This window comes from Pteropus medius, unplaced genomic scaffold (genome assembly GCF_902729225.1).
Source record: "Pteropus medius unplaced genomic scaffold, Ma_sr-lr_union100, whole genome shotgun sequence".
Taxonomy (NCBI): Eukaryota; Metazoa; Chordata; class Mammalia; order Chiroptera; family Pteropodidae; genus Pteropus; species Pteropus medius.
Window position 1 is genome coordinate 6,700,287 of NW_024342471.1, and position 13,113 is coordinate 6,713,399.

Here is a 13,113-nt window from a genome sequence, read left to right on the forward strand (position 1 = left end):
CTTTTATATATTTGGCAACTGTACAGAATTTCTATTTTAAAAAGATTCTTCTGTCATTGACAAAAAGTAAATGTTTTGAAAACCGCTTGCTATACAGTTGTGTGTATATATACACAGACACACATGCATAATTTTTAACAGTAAAACTTATGTTTATGCTTTTAACTCAACATGGTCAGAATTGTTTTTAGACTCACGACAATGAAGTTTGTCCCCTACTCATATTCCTGCAAGTTTTTTTTTTTTTGAAGTTTAACCTAAATGACATATCTAGGATGAAAAAAAGTCTGTGTACAAACAAACATCTTTGGAAAAAGCAGCCCTTTTGTTTCCTTCAAGGTGGAATCCAGGGTTTTGAGTCATGTGGAATGTTGAGTAGTGGCGGTTCAGGACCAGGGATGGTGTTTCCTCAGTTTTCCAAGCCAACACTTGGGGATCGTTAGGTGAGTTTGGTTTTTATCAGTTGAAGAGCTGAGCAGTGGGGTGAGGGGAGTGGGAGGGCAACGAGGTCTACAGGGCAACCACGACACTTAAGACCCTGCTCGGTCACTGGCTGAGTTTAGGAAGGTGTGCCCCCGGTGTGCCCCTGCCAACTCATCCTTTAGTGGGGGCGAGGACACCTCCCTGGGAAGGTGACAGGTTTCAACATGGTGCCGCCTGCATTTGGCACTTGGCGAGCATCAGTGAAGGTTCGTTTCTTTCTCTTTCTAATGGGCTAGGTGCTACAGGACGTGACACTTTCACTGGTTCAAGAAAATTTACCGAGGACCTTCTGTGTGCTGGATTTTGGGCTAGGAAATGGCGGAATCTACTAGCAGAAAGGTATTTCAGTGCCAAACTAGATTTGGAAGGAAGAGGTCCAGCTGGGGGTGCTGCTGTTGAGAGGACACAGGGGGCAAAAAGTATTCGGTTTGTTATTCAGTGTTTATTAAGTAGATTCAGTCTTATATATGATATACAGATTCAAAAGAAAAAGGATTCCACATACTTATGAAATCAGTGCATTTAGCAAGTAATACCATGGAGATAACAGCTCGATTAACAGCTCATTGGTCTTTTGTTAAGTGAGGGGAGAGGGAGTTGGCCTGTGCTAGTCATTCCACAAACAAAACAGAATTTAGTTGCATCACATAGAGAAGACACAGTCTAAGAATTAAAATATTAAGCCACATTTACTGGAAAAACTCACTATATAGAACACAAAGAATTTTGTATAGAGCATTGAGGAGGAAGTCCTCACCTGCTTAGAAGAGCCACGTTAAGTTGCATAGGTGCATATCTGTAAAAATATAATTTAGAGGTGAAGCCACTGATTAAGTAATAAAGAGTCACCTTTAAAAGTTGGTGCCATCCACTGTTTGCCTTAAGTGCCATATGCTTACCATCTGGAGCCCCCAATTCCCCCTTCCCCCCGGAGCTGATGCCTTAGGCACAAGGTGCCTCCAACCTCCAGTGGAACCCTGAAGAAATGCTTGTGCCGCCTGCACTGGAGAGTCTTAAAATCTTGTCTCAGAGGGAACTTGCGCTCTTTTAAAACATGTCCGAATTATGCCAGAGGACTGATGACCCCTTGGGTTGTCCCTAAGTCCTGGTTGGCTTGATCCTGAAGGTCACGTCATCTTGACCTTCTTATTCCCAGGCTGCTGAGAAAACCATCCACAGCTCTGCAGTGAAGTCCCGCCTTCACTTTTCATAGGAAAAGTCCGCACAGTCCCCCACTAGCGGCCACAGGAGGTCTCTGTTCTGACCCCTGCTTCTAAATGGACCACATGATAGACACATATGGGCCATCTGCCGCATGGAGATTTGTCTGAGCTTTGAAAAGTGTTTTTCAGCAAATCTGAGTTCTCTGTGGTGTAGGTTTTTAGTTTTTGTTTTTAGGTGGAAACAGGTAAAAAGCGAGAGGTTTTTGTTTTGTGGCTTTGCTAAGCAGATGAGCTTAGTGAGGTGCACCTTCCTCCTCATGAGCGAGTCTTGCAGAACACACAGGGGCTGGGGCATCTGTACATGTAAACAGTACACTTTCACTGAGTCCAAAATTAGGAGCAAAAATACAAAGGTTCACATTGGTCTTAGGTAGATACAGGCGAAAAAGGATTGAGCTATATAGCTCAGAAACAACGAAAACAAAGTTTCTAAAGCACCACTAAATTATATAAAAATCAGACCATGGACGGATTGAAACTGGTATTCTGGTGAAATACTTTACTATCTTGTAAAAAGTTTTACAAAAAATTACAAATGAAAAGTATCAACCCTCTGAGTTCAAAGCAGCATTTTGAAGATGAACTGGTAGTTAATCCTATAACCACCCCTGGAGTCGTAAGTGGCCCTTGGGAATAGGGATGGCTGGGTTCAACCTGTCTGAAATCCTCTGAAGCCCTCCTAGCCCCTGCCTGTCCGCCCCCTCCATGCTGTCCTTGGGTGTACACTGTTTGTAGGAGTGGTGAGGGCAAATGAATTTCAGATGTATCACATTATTTCTGCTCTACTAGATGATCTCACTAAGACCAATCCCCATTCTCCTGATTGCGCCCTTCTCGTGGGATTTCCCCCCTGCAAAGACTCTGGAATTGGTGTGTTCTACTCTTGCTTTACCTTTTTAGCTTGAGATCCCAAATGACTCATTTGTGCCCCGAGGCCCTCCCTCCATAAGAATTTTAAATGGCTGTGGGGCAGGGCTTTGGGAGAAGGCAGTCCCTGGGGTGAGGGTCGGACAGCAGGAGTGAGGTTCAGCAGAACCAGCTTCTTGGGTGCTCGCCAAGTCTGGAGGAGAGGGACAGGGTTGAAGCTGCATCTTTTAAAACAAAAGCAAAACAGAACAAGTTCCCTGACTGAACTAGCTAATGGAATCCTGTTTCCACACAGTAACTTGCTCCTGATTCTGCCATCTCCAGGGCTTCCGGTGTAGCTTCACTGGGAAGGAGCCCACCCGAGAGGTGGGGTCGACGCAATGCAATCCCGTCCTGGAGGGGCCGCTGGAAGCCCCAGTGGTGGACTGAGTACCACTGGCTTTCCTTTCCTTTAAAACGCATTGAGCCTCCGCTCTTACCGCAGTACTAGGCCAGCTGAAGGTGGTCAGTTCGGGCAGCCTGAACTCAGAAAAACACGACTTCAAACTGTAGCTTACATTGATCTTTAAATCTAATCCCTTGTGTGGTGGTGGCGGGAGCCCCTTCCCGAATCTTTCCCCTGTCAAGAAAAGCAAACCGTTCGTGCCTGGCTTGGTTACTGCCTCTGGGAGGAGAAATGACATGTTAAGCAATTGATAGCAAGAATTCTAAGGCGGCGATTGTCTCTGCCAGTTTTCAACATTAAGATTTTCACAAATTGCCTGGGGTAACATTTTGCGAAAGATCTACTGATTACTTTGTAATATTGTTCACACACAAAAATAAATATTTACACAAATTCAAACGTCAGGGAGTGTACTGAGCAGGTGGGGGCTGGGTGTGGATGGCCGGGGTGTGAGAGAGAGGCCTTGGGCACTGGAGTTTGTGCTGTGCTAAGAGGGAGTCTTGGGTGTCCTGGCCCTGACCGGAGGCCTGGGGATGGGTCAGTTGGAAGGCAGAGGTGGTGTTGGGGTGGGGTGTTGGAGGCCACTTGAGAGAGAAAAGACCATCCCTAACCTCTAGGGGCTGGAAGTAAGCAAAGGGTAGGGCACCCTACCTTTCAGAGTTTCTGGATTCCAGGCAGGGTGGGGCACCCATGCTGGAGCCCCATCCCCACCCCTCCTGAGGGTGGTCTGCCACAGTGCCAGGAGGCAGTTGGCTGCAGAGAAGCTGGTTTGGGAAGGGGTGCCTGTTCTGGGGTCTAGTGGCTCTCTGTGGCCATCATAGGGTCCGCTCGGCCCCGGCTCCCCTGGGGCCTCTTTGCTCTGAGGGAGGAAAGGCAACAGAGGGCTTCTGCCAGCTCTGGGCAGGGGCGGGCAGCAGAGGGCTGCTGTCATGGCTACGGAGTGTTGCACGGAGAGGCCCCATGGGCCTTCTGAGGTCTGGGCGAATCCCTGGTTTTAGCAGCACTGGTAGGTATTGCACTGAGCAAGAGGAAGTGCCTATTGAGAGGAAGGAAACCAGGCCAGCCTTTTCTTTGCCCTTTTTCACACTCCAGGGATTTTGGATTTCTTCTAGGACTGATTCCCTTCAGAAGAAGGGGTAGCCCTAGGAGAACCCAAGTGGCTTCTCCACTTCTGCTGATGATCCCTTTATTTCAACCACGGGAGCCAGGGATGGGAGCTGCAGTCCACCCAGGGGCTCACCCTGAAGAAATGGGCCTTTCCTAGCAGGTGTCTGAGGGCCCTGGGTCTGTGCGAAATGTTCAACCTGGCTCCCTGGGGGCAGGGTGAGGGCAAGGACCCTACTGACTGGCTGCCGTCTCCCAGCGCTCGGTCCTGTCTAGCTGCTGGGAGGGCCGGGGCCCTCTCTGGGCTCCAGCTTCTGCCACCCATCTGGACTTAACTCCCCGGCAGACACAGTGTGGGGGAGTTGGGAGACAGCCATTCAGAACAGGCTCAGGGCACATCCTGGAAAAAGCCCCCGCTGGAGTGTGAGGTAGAGTACAGGTGGCTGTGACTGGGGCTTCTGTGGAATGGGGTGAGGGTGGGGGGAGCCGTGAGTATTTGTCTTTGTTTTGCAGTGGGTATGGGTGAGGTCCTCCTGCTTGGCGGTGCTGGGCACTCAGAGGGACAGCCAGCCTGGCGCCCGCCCCACCACAGCCCCACCCTGCTGGCCCCCGCCCGTGCCAGTGTAGTGATATGGAATGTTAGGTCACAGGGAGACATCCTTCTGATCAGACAGACACAGACTGGCAATCTGTACAAACACAAAAGAATCCATTTTCAGAAAAATAAATTACTAAGGGGAGAGGAAGAAAGGGTCCACTTTGTTTTTCTCAATAAATATGCAATTCTGCTCACCTAAGACTTGAAAGGTAATTATCTGGGGGTGGGATTCTAATATCAGGGTCCACGAAGATGATTCTAAATAGAGCTGTGGCCCCAGCGCCTTGTAAGGGGAGCCCCAGCCCTTCCAAAGCTGCCCCATCGGCCTCTTCCAAGCAGGTCAGAGCACCCGTGTGGTGAGATTTCAAAAAAAAAAAGTGTCCTTGTGCCCAAAGTCTCAGGTGCTTGGAGTGTGGCTAGAAACAGCTTTTTTGGATCCCACCTCTTTCAAAAAACAAAATGTACCAATTGGTGAGGCAGGAAGCCGGGTCCAGGGCAGCCTCCTTCCCTAGGGTAGTGCACTCCAGGTGCCGCTGGGGGTCAGTTCTGCTGTAAAATGAGGTTTTCCAGTTCGTCTGCCGAGCGCAGCAGGAAGGCAGCAGACTCTCGGTAGCCGGCGATGAGCTGCCGCACAGCACTGATCTCTGTGGGGCTGAGCTGGGCGGTGGGCATGGTCCTGCTGGTGCTGTTGCTGGAGGGCGTGGGGGTGGGTGTGGTGGAGGTGGTGGAGGCCCCGCCTTTCATGCTGAGGTCCGTGGGCCCTGTGGAAAGGGAAAGGCAGGGTGAGGGGGAGCAGACACCTTGGCTGGCACCTGGGAGGTGCCATCGTCCTTTATATTGTCCCGGGAGTCTGCTATGGGTCAGGCACCTGGGCCTGAGGCCTTGGTCTGGTCTTGAGGGTTGTACCCCTAATGCCTAGCTGGAATGGGGCCTGGTACCGGCAGATGAGACACAGGGTTCTCTGTTACTTCGTTAACCCTCATGGTGATCCCACAAGGAAGGAGACGTGTCATTGCTGTGTGACGGGAGGAAGGAGCCAAGGCCCGGTGGTTGACAGGTTTGCCAGAGATCACATGGCGAACGTATGCACGTGGTTCTCCATTCGGGGCAGGGTGGCATGCAACAAGGGTGTTGGTGTCGGGGAACAAGGCTCCCCGGCACCAATCACACCTTTGCTTCTTTCTAAGGACCGTCAGGTAGATGGTGCTCCCCGCAGCAAGCATGCAGCCTGGCTCAGGTCTCCAGGTGAGGAGGAGGCCTCCAGGCAAAGGAACTTCCCTTACTCTTTCCATCGTGATAAGCAGACCTTCAACCAGGAAACTGACAATACCCCAGAGGAAGGAAGGCAGTCGGCATGTCTGGTGGCAGTACGGGTATGTGTGTGATCCTCCCCCAACAGCCCAGCTGTCAGCAGAGGTGGCGTTCGAGATGCTGCAGATAGACAGGCAGGGGCCTGATCCCTGAGGGACAAGTGTGCAGAGCTGAGTGGAGCCACAGAAGACCAGGAAAAGAAACACCTGCATGTGGTCAGACAAGGAAGAGGCTTCTGTCCAGCTGGAGAGAAGAAAGGCCAGCTGGCCTTCTTGGCTGTGGGAAAGAGGCGGGGTCAGACCAGCCAGACTGTGACCACAGCCCACAGGAAGGGCTGGGAGCGTTAAACCTGTCTCTGAGGAGCTGTGGCATCTCAAATTCTCCTTACTTTGAGGAGATTTTTTGCGCCCAAGCTAGGCGAAGGTCACTGCTGCTGGGACAGGAGAGAGTGGGGTGGGTGTATGGGGACCAGAATGGTCAGGACAAGACCCAGAGGTGCTGTCTGGAGAAAGCGCCTCCCCTTTACTCTTGGACAGCAGCAGTAAAAAGGAAGCCTGAAGTCTTCTGAAACATATTAGGGGTGTATGTTGAGGGGTCCCCTAGGCCCTATCTGCCCTCTGCTTTTCCCTGCAGCTCTGTAGGGTGGGCCGCCGGTTTTAGAACCAGGCCAGCTTGGACTCACGTCCTGCTCTGCCACTCCACGGGCCATTCTCTAACTTCTCAGCCTCAGTCCCTCATCTGCAACGTGAGGAGGCTGCCGTGGAGCCGAGCTCTGCCTGTGAAACCTTTTGCGCAGCTGGGGCTTCTCAGCCTGCAGAGGCCCACACTGGGGAGGGCCTTCCGGACCCGTTGTCTGGCTTTCTGAATGGGCTCTCAGGAGACATGGCAGTGCCTGGAATTTGAAAAGCATTCCTTCAAGGTGTTCAGCAAGAAAACAGCCAAGAAGTGATGAGGGTCCTGGGCTGTGGCAGCTGGAGCTTCCTTGGGGAGGCCTTCTGTGACCCAGCTAGGTCAGTCCCTGTCCCCTGCCCCCACTGCCCGTATGCAGACGTTATCTTACATGGTGCGTGAGGCTGTTCTTGGTTATCAGGCATCTCCCCACTACCCTGTAGGTTCTGATAGTGGTTTCACTCACTACTGCATCTACAGTGGCAGTTTTTATGCTGCTACAAAGCGAGATGAACAAGCTCTTGTCATTGCAGACATAAGGATGGGAAGTAACAGCTTAAGAGAAATCATGGAAACTCGACTGCTACTAAAAAGGAAACCAGGGAAGGAAGTTGGAGTATAAGAGGGGACAGTTTGTCACATGGGGCAATTTCCTCTCTAGAGAACATGGACGTCAGTGAGGAGGTCCTAGGAACTGGCTCACTAAGGAACAACCTTGACATTGAGGGTCAAGGGAACACGTAAGTCTGTTAAAGTGAAACAGAGGAGGGAGGAGTGGGGCTGTGGTTTGCTGGGAACAGTCGTCAAGCAGGTGACTAACTCCCATGTTGGTGGACAAATGAGACAGGTTGGGAACAGGGGGGCCTCTGCTGGCTCCTGGAGGGGAGGTAGGGTGTTGGTCCCCGCTGGGATGGCTCCCAGTCCCCTCCGGATGATGCTTGGGGATGGCAGACAAAGGCCGGAGCTGCCTGCCACAGGTGGTGAGCTGGTCCTGGGCTTCCCCTCTCCCCTCCCTCCACCCCCAAGTTCTGTCCTCTTCACCCCTGGGCTCAGAGCTGTCCTTCTCTCTAGCTACAGCCCAGAAAGGAGGATGGCCCTATTTCCTGCAGCCAATCTGATCTGGAGCCACTCTCCCTCGGGCTCCAGTTACAGAATGCTGCTCAAGTTGCCAGGTGGTTGCTGGAGGGGACAGAGCAGCAGGAGTTGCCCAGCATCCCAGGCAAGACAGGCAGAACCCAATTCAACCTTAGCTGCTTTGCATCTCCAGATGACAACCTAATGAACAAAGTGAGTAACCGAGCCGCTAGTGTGGCTGCCCAAGCCAGGTTCCAAACTGACCGAACGATCATTTAGAGGGCTGCTGGCTGGGGAGGGCTGTGGGACCCCTGCAGCCACACAGCTGTCACTTTCCTCCAGCTGCTGGACTCAAGCCCAGTGTCCACAGGACACGCTGCCCAAGGCGAGGAGGTAAATGAGCAGTTCTCTGCCTCAGTGACCTCACCACCCACCTCTAAGGAACCAGAGTGCTCACAGATGGGGAGACCAAGGCTCCGGGAGGGGCAGAGCCAGTGGCCTTCCCCGAAGCCTCTGTGGCAGGTGTGACCAGGGTGGGGAATGCAGCAGGCCCAGCACCCCTGAGAGGCCAGAGCAGCCCCGACAGCCTGCAGCCCTGAGACAGGCCATGCCGTGTGGCGCCAGCCGGAACCTTATCATCATCGTTTGCTGCTTAGGAAGGACTGGGCCCCAGACTCCCCACGTATAATGGGGGGTTCTAACCTCCCTGCCCTGGGACCTGTCTTCAGACACACACTTACAGGGTCCCCACTCAGCAGGGCTGTCAGATGGCTCTTTTTTCTGGGAGGAAAGCAGCCTGTCTGGGACTGCCACTCTATCCCTCGCCGCGGCCAGCCACTCTGGCCTCAGTCTCGGGGATTAGGGCCAGGCAGCCTCTTATTTTAGGTTAAGAGGCATTAGGAAGGGATGAGAAGTTAAGCCTGGGCAGGAATCTTCCAGGGACCTGCACATACTTCCCGGTGGGGGAGGGGGGATGAATAGAGAGTGCCCGGGCTTTCTGTCCTGGATAGGGACCAGCCCCCCGTCCCTCGCTGCTGCTCAGGAATACTGAGGGGTCTCCTGCAGCCAAGGGCTTGAGAGAAATTCTCAGGCATGTTCAGTTAAGACCTAGAACCAAGGTTCTCTGGCCTACGGGCAGCACCTTCCTCCAACCTACTCTTCAAGCATCAGGTTGGTGTCACCTTCAGCTCTTCCTCTCCACCTTGCCTTTGATCCCCAAAGCACACTGCTTCTGCCTCCAGCCCTTCCCATTCAAATCTCATCACAAGGGCAGACAGCACAATTCACAGCCTCCTTTGCTTAAAACCTATCAGTGTATCCCACTGCATATGGAAAATCCAAGTGCCTGGTCCAAAAGGCCCTGAGATCTCTCCAGCCATCTCTGCCAGTTCTCTGAGGCCACTGGGCCGCTCCCCACCAGTGAGAACCACTCACCCGCTACCGCACCCTCCCCTACCCTGGCCTCAGTGTGAACGGTCCTGAGGTCCCCGCTCAGAGCAGCACCTAACTCCACAGGGAGGTTTGTATCTCTTCAGGGGTTGTTTCTCCAATACTGGTCTGTGTCCTGTTGGCATCAGAGTCACCTGGGAAGAGTTATAAGGAGCACCGAGTGAAAGAACCTTTATCTCACAAATGAGGTCCTGAGCTGAGGGAGGGAGGCGACCTGCCTGGAGCTGCTCGGCAGCCCAGCCAGGCCTGGGACAAATCTTGGCTCTGTCACCATCTCACTGAGCCTTGGTCAGCGTTGGTAAAATGGGGATGTGGAGAGGATTTGACTCAGGTAAAGAACAGAGCCTTGGCTAGATAGAACTCAGTGCTCACAGTGTGGCCTTAAAGGGGAGTGGAACCAGAGAGAGGCCCAGCAGTGCAACGAACAAAGTACACCTCCTCGGTGAGAGAGCAAGCTGTTTTAATCAGCTCAAGTTTTCCTGGCTTTCCAATCTGACGGCCTCAAGATTATGACATGGGGAGGGTCCTTGTGCCCCGAATGAGTCGCTCTGCCCGCTTCCTAAGGCTGGGTGCCGGTCAGGGAGCCAGAGGACCTGGGTCTCCCGCACTCACCGTTACTGTGATTTCCTGTTTGCAGGGAGGCAGGGGGCTGCAGGTTGCTGCCCAAGGCCCCGTAACCACGGTAACTGTAGTTGAGGCCGCCATTGACATACACGGGGTCCTGGGAGTAGGAAGAGGCTGGCAGTGAGTAGGTGGAGTGGGTGATGGCTGCGGCGTCCCGAGAGTGTTGCTTGTCCAGGGCTATGGGCTCGTCCTGCAGGGGAGAGGGAGCTGCTGGGGAACCAAAGGGGCAGCGAGCCCCAACCACTGTCCCTGGATAGCGGTGGATGAGGGGCTGCAGCCCCAGAATTCCTGGGACCCAGTGCTATGACCTGTAGGACTCTACTCCCTCTCCCTGGTCACCTCACCCATGGCCTCCCCTGTCTATGGGGCAGATTTGATGTGTTCCTGCCCCGCTGAAAATACTCCCAGGGCCCTTGGGCTCAAGCGAGCGTCCACACACCCTTCCTGGGTCTGCAGGGCCTTGGAGACTGGGCTCCTCCCCGTCCCGCCCCATCACCGCTGCCTCCGTGGCCGCTCGGCCACCCTCGGCGGACCGCTCTCCCTAGCCCCTCTGCACACTGGGCTCCAGGGTCTGTGGAATGACTTATGTCCACCTGGAGGCAACCCCGTGACAGCGGCCGGCGCGTGAGCGGTACCTGCGAGGACTGGTACATCTCCAGGCGCATCCTTTTGGCGGCTTTTCTCGTCTCGCTCTCGCAGGCAGCTGCCAGGATGTTTTCCGCCATGGCCGAGGTCAGGTGAGGAGGCGTGGGTCTGGTCTGGAGGCACAATGGGGACAGAGCGGTGTTGGGCTTGCACAGAGAGCCCTCCCCTAGAGGCGGGTGGTACAGGGAGGGCTGGGGCTCAGACTCTGGCTCCCTTATCTGTAGAGCTGTGCCATCCTTCCGGATCTCAGTTCCCTCCTCTGTGCAGCAGGGGTCGTGGTTCCTGCCTCTGGGGCATTGGGAGGGTTATGGGTCAAGTGTCCCATAACAGAGGGATGTGCAGTACTCCAGAGTATGGCTGGAGGTCAGCGGCAATGCAGAGGGAAGGGCTGGGCTGGGAGGTGGGGCTCACCATCTCCATGCCGTTCTTCTTCATGCGCCGGCAGGATTTGAGGTACGTGCGAATGCGCTTGCGGGCCCGCTCCTGGAACTCGGGGAACTGCCGGCTGCAGGACTCAATGATGGCCTGGATCTTCTCCTTGGGCTGCTTGGAGATGGGCACCATGCGGTCTAGGTTCTCGTCCACAAAGAGACGCACAAACATCTGTGGGAGAGACGGGCTGTGGAAAGGGCTGGTCCTGGCTGCCGACCCCCACCCCCCCCCACCCGTCCCTCGCTGGCGCTCACGTTGAAGGCCTTTAAGCGCTCAGGGTCCATGCCCTCAGAATCGTTCATCTTGTCATTGTCCTCGTGGTCATCGTGGTCGTCGTCGTCGTCATCTGCTGTGGGAGCCCGGCCCACAGTCAGGTCTTCAGGGCAGCCGCTGACTTCGGTCTTGATGGAATCGTAGCTCCCCGAGCTGTAAGGCGGGGACTGAGAGAGGGCGAGGGGTAGGGATGAGGCCAGGCCCTCTTGTAGTCTCTGACAGGCCGCGGTGAGCTTGAGAACTGGGATGGCAAGTATACCCAGCTGCCACGTGAGCCACAGCTGCGAGGCCCCAAGCAAGTCACCTTCTCTCCCCACTCCCTTCATCTGTGGAATGGGGACAGCAATGCGACCGCCCCTCCCCTGGGTGGCTGTAGGGAGGATGGCCTACAACAGCGCACGCAGGGGCCGCGTGCCCTGGAGACACTGAAGGGCGCTAGTGGTTTTGCTCACACCAGGACCTGCCACATCCTGCCAGGGAAAGGCAGACGCAGAAAGGGTTTCCCCCACCAGCCGGCTGCTTCTGGTTGTGCCAAGATCTGTTCTGGCTTTGGGGTTCTCCTCCCTGATCCCCAAGGGGCTGCAACCCTGAGTTGACAACCGAGCTGTCACAAAAGCAGCAAGTGTGGTGTCTGTTGGGAAAGAGGAACAGATGGGCTGGGAGAGGGAACCAGCCAAGGCGACAAGTCCATTAGGCAAAGAGCGTCCCCAAAGCTCCCGAGCTGGGGTTTTCCTGTCTGCCACCATCCCCAGGAGGACACCGTGAACCCCAATGTGGAGTATGTGTATAGAAGGGGGCACAGAGAACCAGGTGTAGCCCAACAGCCATTCACTCCATCTTACAGCAGAGAGGGGACCCAGCCCTCTACTACCACCCCACCCCCATCGGGGTCCCTGCCCTGAAATGGCTCTGTGAGGGTCAGTGTCGTTTGCCTTTAAGAAAGTTTGTGTCTTTGGTGAGTCCTGACTTCACTCATTGAGATCGTGACTAGCAGTATCCTGGGAACACAGTACCTGCCCTCAAGGAGGTGGGCATTTGGCAGGTAGTTTGAGTCCAGGAAACAAACAGCTGCACGTCAGACCCTGTGATGTGGCCACATGGTGGCCCAGGAGGGGATCACAGCTCTTGCTGACAAAGGGAAGATGGACACTGGCGCCCAGGCCCGAAGCAGATGCTACCACCAGGCCTCCCTGTGACCATGCCCACAGGGGTTGGCCTCCCTAGGGTCCCTGGCCCATCTCTTGATCTATGCACAGACTTTCAAAGAGACAGGAATACCCAGGTCCTCTGGCCTCCAGCTGGCTCCTGCCAGGCTTAGCATGGAGAGTCAGAAGACGTCCTGTGCAAGTCACATTCCCAAGCTGCTTCTTCGCCAGTCCTCTGCCAGGGTCAGAGGAGACAAACTATAAGATACCCGCTGTTGGTGGCATTCATGTTCCCATCTCACTGAGACTGTGGTGGCAAACTCTCTCCAGCTCTTTGCTCACTGTGGACAGCAACTATGCCTGTCCTTCGGGCCCTGCTGAAGAGGGCCCAGTACCTGCTCTGGCCAGTATCTGCTCCACGGCCTAAGCTTCAGACACACAGTGACAACTAAACACTCAGCCATTTGTACAGAACTTTCTGAGACGTCATCTCGCTGCTGAAGAGAAAACAGGTGAAGGGAGGGGAAGAAACCTGTGCAGAGCACATGGCTGGAGCCCAGGTATGTAGGGCTCCAAGAAGGCACCTCGGGCCCCAAGCCCTGGCAGGAGAAAATGCAAGAGAGCTCACTGGCACAGCGCTGCACTGCACCACTGTAGGAGACTTTAGTGGCCTGGAGGCAGCTTGCAGAAGTATGAGGAGGCTCCAGAAAGCAGGGGGGAATGCCAAATAGTGGGGACAACTGCTCTGCTCACCCTCCCCCCGCAACCCTC

The 13,113-nt window shown here is 54.4% G+C and overlaps 1 protein-coding gene across 5 annotated transcripts in view; it reads right to left on the bottom strand.

Annotated features, from left to right (window-relative positions):
- Positions 1 to 905: 905 nt before the first annotated feature.
- Positions 906 to 13,113, bottom strand: part of NOL4L (nucleolar protein 4 like) — a 122,449-nt gene continuing 110,241 nt past the window's right edge. For 4 of the 5 annotated variants that reach the window (XM_039864057.1, XM_039864060.1, XM_039864059.1 and 1 more), the window contains 5 exons: positions 11,179 to 11,364; positions 10,904 to 11,095; positions 10,483 to 10,605; positions 9,836 to 10,037; positions 906 to 5,481 (listed from right to left, as the gene is read on the bottom strand). In XM_039864057.1, the coding sequence (XP_039719991.1) occupies positions 5,261 to 5,481; positions 9,836 to 10,037; positions 10,483 to 10,605; positions 10,904 to 11,095; positions 11,179 to 11,364 (924 nt within the window). In that variant the 3' untranslated portion in view covers positions 906 to 5,260. The remainder of the gene's footprint in view (positions 5,482 to 9,835; positions 10,038 to 10,482; positions 10,606 to 10,903; positions 11,096 to 11,178; positions 11,365 to 13,113) is intronic. The other variant, XM_039864058.1, reaches the window with a different exon arrangement.